The sequence below is a fragment of the Callorhinchus milii genome, unplaced genomic scaffold (genome assembly GCF_018977255.1).
Source record: "Callorhinchus milii isolate IMCB2004 unplaced genomic scaffold, IMCB_Cmil_1.0 Scaffold27, whole genome shotgun sequence".
NCBI lineage: Eukaryota > Metazoa > Chordata > Chondrichthyes > Chimaeriformes > Callorhinchidae > Callorhinchus > Callorhinchus milii.
Window position 1 is genome coordinate 841526 of NW_024704768.1, and position 7141 is coordinate 848666.

Below are 7141 nucleotides of genomic sequence, written 5' to 3' on the forward strand. Positions count from 1 at the left end.
TGGGTGGGGGCTGGGGGCTGGGTGGGGGCTGGGGGCTGGGTGGGGGCTGGGGGCTGGGTGGGGGCTGGGGGTGGGTTCAGCCCTGTTGCTCTTGGCGGCTGGCGCTGAGCTGTGAAGGGGCCGGTGTTTGGGTGAGGGCCGGGGGCAGTAGTAAGATGGCACACAGTCAATCGGCCCCTTTAAACCGCGGCTCATTTGTATTTCAGGTCTCAGCTCAGCGTCTCTGCCACTGGAATAAATTGATAGATTCTGTTTAACATGAGCTGCGTGTCCGACCACCTTGGGATCTTGTTAAAAAACGCACAGTTTTTTTGACTGAATAACTCCCATCTCTCCAGCCACACGCTTCCCACACCAGCGTCTGAGGAATAACTTGCCAGAATTATTCACAGAGAGAGAGAGAGAGAGAAGGAAATCGATGTGCAGCCTGTCATACACAGATCATGTCTCCTGTGAGCAGGAGACCTCGTACCACAACTGTCAATAAATTTACAAATCCTCTGAATAATCATCAGAGCAGCAGATATGTCAAGGCACCGTCCTCACTTCTCTTGCTTTTGGTCATCTGGCCCTCCCCCACCAAACCCCCCATCGGGGGCTGAGTCATTGCTTTGACAACACTTTCCCGAAACGTGATAGACTCTGTGTAAATGTAAATGTAAATGGTATTGTATTTGGATCTAATATTGCCTTATACTGTTGTGTGGATTGACTCCAACATCATTGTTCCCGCAAACTGACTGATATCACATTTAACCCTGAATAATAATCCTATAATAATAATCCTTGCATTTGACCCGGCGCCTTATCACGCCGTTGCGACGTCTCAAAGCGCTTCACAGGATACACTGTAAAGTGTAGTGACTGCGTGTTTTGTGGACGAATCGCGGCAGCCAATTGCGCACAGCAGCGTCCCCACAAACAGCCGTGGAATTGAGTAACTAAATTCTTATTATTTTATTTTTAATTATTTAAAAGGGATTAAAAATTTTTATTGAAGGGATTATTACCCCTGTAAAGTGACGAACAACTGGGTTCCTGCTGACTGCTGGTAAACAGAGGTGTGTGTGTGGAGTAAGGAAACTTGCCCAAGGTTTCGCACTGCCCGGAAATCAAACCCAGGTCCTCTGGCTTGCGAGGCGAGTGCTCTAACCACTAAGTTACATAACACTAAAAGATACAGAATCCCCACAGTGAACCTATAATAATAATAATAATAATCCTGGCATTTGATATAGCGCTTTTCACGTCGGGAGGACGTCCCAAAGCGCTTCACAGAATATACTGTAAAGTGAATTGACTGTATATTTGTGGGCGAACGCGGCAGCCAATTGCGCACAGCAATGTCCCACAAACAGTCGTGGATTGAAAATGACCAATTTATTATTGTTTTGGTTTTGGAGGGAATATTATTAGGCTCTGTGTGGAGTAAGGAAACTTGCCCAAGGTTTCGCCCTGACCTGCCGGGGATTGAACTCAGGTCTCTCACTTGCAAAGCGAGTGCTCTAACCACTGAGCTACAGGACTCCACAATAGCCTGACTATAGCCTGACCCTATAGCCTGATCCTAAAGCCTGACCATATAGCCTGATCCTAAAGCCTGATCCTATAGCCTGACCCTATAGCCTGACCCTTCAGTGTTACCCTCACCAGTTATTACACCACAGAATCAGTGAGAATATAAATTACCAGTTTCTAATAATAATAATCCTTGTAATTGACACAGCGCCAGATCATGTCTTCGAGAGCTTCACAGGATACACTGTGATGATAATCCGAGCTCCCGTCTATGTTTGTCCAGGTGTTCGACAAAGGTTGTTCCTTCTTGTGGCCTGAAACTCCCTCAATCCCTCGGCCTCTCCCCACCCCCTCCCTCTCCTTCCCTCTCCACCTTCAATTCCTGCCCTAAAGACTTTCCTTTTTGAGCATTTTCAAGTCTGGTTCACCTCCCGAACCGCCTCCTACTCACGAACCTCACCCTGGTACACCAGCCACCTCGGCTCCCTCGAGGGTCAGGTGTGGGCCACCGAACACACCTGGCTCAAGTCTGATCTAACGGTACACCATCAGATTTCGCTGGACATCAAAACGTACCGCTCCGCCCTCACCTCCGCCAAATCAGCCTTCTACTCCTAGATAATCTTGGGAGGCCAAGGACAACCCCAGGCTCCTCTTTTCCATCAGTAACTGGCTCCTCCGTCCACCCTCCCACGCCTCACCCATTCTCTGCTCAAACTCTGTGAGGAGATGCTGGATTTCCTCGAGGGGATCCCTTCAGCTACCTCCGCCCTCCCTTCCGCCACTCCCTCCCCCTTGTGTCACCCCCCCCCCACCAAACACTCCAACCCCTATCCATCCCTCCCTCCACATTTTTCAACCTGTCTCCCCCTCCTCTCTCATTACTCTTGACCCCATCCCCACCCCTCTCCTTACCTCCCAGCTCCACCTCCTCGTCCCTCTACTCCCCAACACCATCAATCTCTCCCTATCATCTGGCACCGTTCCCATCTCCCTAAAAACAGCTACAATCACCCCCATCCTGAAAAAACCTCCCCTGGCCCCATCCCTGCCTTCTAACTACCGGCACATCTCCAACCTCCTTTTTCTTTCCAAGGTCCCCGAAAGAGTCATTGCTTCCCAGCTTTCGCTCATTCCTCTCCTACCACTCCTTTCACGAGCCTCTCCAACTGGGTTTCAACTGCTCTGGTCAAGGTGACAAACGACATTTGGTCCATCTGTGAACAGGGCTCCCTCTGCCTCCTCGTTCTCCTCGACCGCTCTGCTGTGGACCACTCCATCTTCCTCCACCGCCTCTCCTCTCACCTCAACCTTCAAGGTTCTCTCCTTGAATGGCTTAGATCTTATCTCTCACACCGTCTCCAATTTGTCTCCGCCAATGGTTTCTCTCCCAGCCCCTGCACAGTCTTGTGCGGTGTTCCTCAGGGCTCTGTCCTCGGTCCCCTCCTCTTCGACCTCTATATGCTCCCCCTTGGTGACAACATCCGCAAACATGGGGTCAACTTCCACATGTATGCGGATGACACCCAACTCTATCTCTCTGCTTCCACCCTCGATTCCAGGGCCCACTGCTGTCCTGACAGACTGACTATCTGACATCAAGTCCTGGATGAGAGATAACTTTCTACAGCTGAAAGTCAGCAAGACTGAGGCTCTCCTGGTTGACTCACGCCAGCGCCTCAGCACGTCAGGCACGGGCAGCATCAGCATCCACGGTTACACACTCCCACCTCCGCAACATTGCCCGACTCCACCACTGCCTCACCCCTCAGGCCACTGCCTCACCCCTCAGGCAACTGCCTCACCCCTCAGGCCACTGCCCTCACCCCTCAGGCCACTGCCTCACCCCTCAGGCCACTGCTTCATCCCTCAGGCCACTGCCTCACCCCTCAGGCCACTGCCTCCACCCCTCAGGCCACTGCCTCACCCCTCAGACCGCCAAAACCCTCATACATGCATTTGTCACCTCAAGGCTTGAATAAGAAAACTCCCTCCTTGTCTCCCTCATCCCCAACTCTTCCCTCCACAATCTGCAGATCATCCAGAGCTCTGTAACTCATGTCCTCTCCACCACCAGGCTCCATGACCCCATCACCCCCACCCTCGCCAGCCCGGCTCCACTGGCTTCCCATCCCTCAGAGGATAGAATTCAATCCTCGCCCTCACTTTTAAGACCCTGCATGGCCTTGCTCCCTCCTACATCTCTGATCTGCTGACCCCCTATCAACCTGTCCGCTCCCTCTGTACAGCGGGCTCCGGCCAGCTCTATGTCTCCCACCCGATCCACCCTACCATCAGCAGCCGGGCTTTCAGGCTCTCTGCCCTCAGCCTCTGGAACTCCATCCCACAATCCCTTCACCTCGCTCTCTCTCTCGCCTCCTTCAAGGCACGATTCAAAACCCTCCTCTTCGACCATGCCTTCAGGCGCCCTCCTACCCCCTTTGCCTTCCCTCATCCCAACCCTGCCCCCCCCCCCCACATTCAGGTCCTAATCCCTGACTGTTCAGTGCCTTGGGACGTCCTCCTAACGTGAAAGGTGCTTTACAAATGTGATTTTGTTGTTGTTGTTGTTCCCCCCACCCTCTCCCCCGGCTCGGGGTCAGACTCCGCCATTGTGAAGCCCCCGGGACACTACCCCGCGTGAAGGGCGCTGTGTAAATGCAAATTGTTGTGTTGGTCAGTGATGACCTGACCATCTGCACTGGGCTCACACTGGTGCAGGACAGGCGGTCTCCAGCAGGAGGCGCAATGTCACTGGGAATCAATCCAGTGTTTCCTGATGATTTGGAGCTTGAGTCAGTGAGACAGCGCCACCCGTGGGCCATGGACAGCATTACATGGGCTCAGTGAGACGCTGCGTTATGATTGTGAAGTTTGTGTTCAGTGGACATAGGGTACGGGGTGGGGGGAGAATGGGGGGACATCCTTGGATGCCCTGCTCTCGGTGTGACCTCCTGTTTGTGGTGTGTGGCCGGCGTGTTTGCAGTGTTAGGATGGGGCTGGTGGGGCTGGGGGTAGAACTGGTGGGGTTGGGGTGTGGCTGGGTCGGAGGTGGGGCGGTGGGTGGAGGTGGGGCCGGTGGGTCGGAGGTGGGGCCGGTGGGGTCGGAGGTGGGGCCGGTGGGGTGGAGGTGGGGCCGGTGGGGTCGGCAGGTGGGGCCGGTGGGGTTGCAGGTGGGGCCGGAGGTGGGGCCGGTGGGGTGGAGGTGGGGCCGGTGGGGTGGAGGTGGGGCCGGTGGGGTTGGAGGTGGGGCCGGTGGGGTCGGAGGTGGGGCCGGTGGGGTGCAGGTGGGGCCGGTGGGGTGGGAGGTGGGGCCGGGGGTTGGAGGTGGGGCCGGTGGGGTTGGAGGTGGGGCCGGTGGGGTTGCAGGTGGGGCCGGTGGGGTTGGAGGTGGGGCCGGTGGGGTTGGAGGTGGGGCCGGTGGGGTTGGAGGTGGGGCCGGTGGGGTTGGAGGTGGGGCCGGTGGGGTTGGGGGGGGTGGTTGGTAGGTTTCAAAACAGCCACTATCACCCCCACCTTGAAGAAACGTTCCCTTGACCCATCACACTATCCAGCTACCGGCCCATCTCCCACCTCCCTTTTCTGTCTAAGGTCCTTGAGGGAGCCATTGTCTCCCAGCTTCGCTCTTCCCTCTCCTCCCACTCCCTCCATGAGCCCCTCCAGTCGGGTTTCCATGCTGCCTCCTCCCACTCGACCTCTCCGCTGCCTTTGACACTGTGGACCACTCAATCCTCCTTCAACCCCTCTCCTCCCACCTCAACCTTCAAGGTTCTGTCCTTGACTGGTTCAGGTCCTACCTTTCACACCGCCTCCACTTCATCTCAGCAAACGGCTTCTCCTCAACCCCCCGCACCGTCTCGTGCGGTGTTCCTTAGGGCTCTGTCCTCGGTTCCCCTCCTCTTCACCCTCTACACGTTCCCCCTTGGTGACATCATCCGCAGACATGGGATTTCCACACGTATGCGGATGACACCCAACTCTATCTCTCTGCCTCCACCCTCAACTCCAGACAACTGGTGTCCTGACCGACCGCCTGTCCCCACATCAAGTCCTGGACGAGGGACAACTTTCTCCAACTCAATGTCAGCAAGACCGAGGCCCTCCTGATTGGCTGAAGCATCAGCCTCCACGGCTGCACACTCAACCTCACTAAGCCGGTCAGGAACCTGGGGGTCTTGTTTGACCCTGAACTGTCCTTTCTCCCCCACATCCGCACCATGACCGGCACCACCTACCACCACCTCCACAACATTGCCAGACTCCGCCACTGCCTCACCCCTCAGGCCCCCAAACCCTCACCCACACATTTGTCACCTCAAGGCTCAATTACGGGAACTCCCTCCTCATCGGCCTTCCCAACTCTTCCCTTCACAAACTGCAGATCGTGTACTCTCGCACACCAGCTCCGTGACCCCATCACTCCCACCCTCCACCTTCGCCCGACTCCACTGGCTCCCCATCCCTCAGAGGATCGAGTGCAAGATCCTCGTCCTCACCTTTAAGGCCATCCATGGCCTCGCCCCCTCCTACCTCTCTGACCTGCTGACTCCCTACCAACCTGCCCACTCCCTCTGTTCATGGGCTCTGGCCCTGCTCCATGTCTCCTGCCCGACCCGCCCTACCATCGGTGGCCGGGCTTTCAGCCTCTCTGCCCCCACACTCTGGAACGCCATCCCACAGTCCCTTCGCCTCACTTCCTCCCTCACCTCCTTCAAGGCCGGTCTCAAGACCCTTCTTTTGACCGTGCCTTTGGCCTCCCTCCCACCTCTCTGCCTTCCCTCACCCCTACCCCCTCCCTCCCCCCATGCTCGGGCCCCGACACCTGACCTTGGGACGTCCTCCCGACGTGAAAGGCGCACTATAGATGTGATTTTGGTTGTTGTAATTTCTGATTTCTATTTAAATTCAATTTAACTCCAGAATTTCAGGGGTTTTCAGCATCGGTGGGCTTTACCCGCAATGTTCTACCTTGCCTCAGTCTGAGGTGGAGTCCTGTAGCTCAGTGGTTAGAGCACTCGCTTTGCAAGTGAGAGACCTGAGTTCAATTCCAGGCAGAGGGCGAAACCTCGGGCAAGTTTCCTTACTCCACACAGAGCCTAATAATAATCCTCCAAAACCAAAACAATAATAAATTGGTCATTTTCAATCCATGACTGTTTGTGGGACATTGCTGTGCGCAATTGGCTGCTGCGTTCGCCCACAAATATACAGTCAATTCACTTTACAGTATATTCTGTGAAGTGCTTTGGGACGTCCTCCCGACGTGAAAAGCGCTATATCAAATGCAAGGATTATTATAATGATCTCCCTCTCTAATAACTCACCCAATTTGCGAGAGAGAAAGAGAGAGAGAATGCTCCAACGATGCCCAACAGGAGAGTCGTTCCCATGAGTAATGGTAATGCGTTGAATTCCTATAGACAGAGCTTCCTGACATCTCAGAACACTTCACAAGTAACTGTTATTAGATGTAGAGATTGCTTCCTGTTTATACACCAACCCACTACCCGCTGCCTCCGCTCGACCGGCTCCGGCCTCCCGCTTGTCCCTCGTGCCCTCCACTCCACCATCGATGGCTGTACTTTCAGCCACTAAACGCCCCAAAACTCTGTCACTCTCTCCC

At 55.1% G+C, this 7141-nt stretch overlaps 1 protein-coding gene across 1 annotated transcript in view; it reads left to right on the plus strand.

Annotated features, from left to right (window-relative positions):
• The first annotated feature begins 6882 nt into the window (after window positions 1–6882).
• Window positions 6883–7141, plus strand: part of LOC103189983 (lens fiber major intrinsic protein-like) — a 4422-nt gene continuing 4163 nt past the window's right edge. Inside the window, exon 1 of the mRNA XM_042344144.1 lies at window positions 6883–6972. Within this exon, the coding sequence (XP_042200078.1) occupies window positions 6883–6972 (90 nt within the window). The remainder of the gene's footprint in view (window positions 6973–7141) is intronic.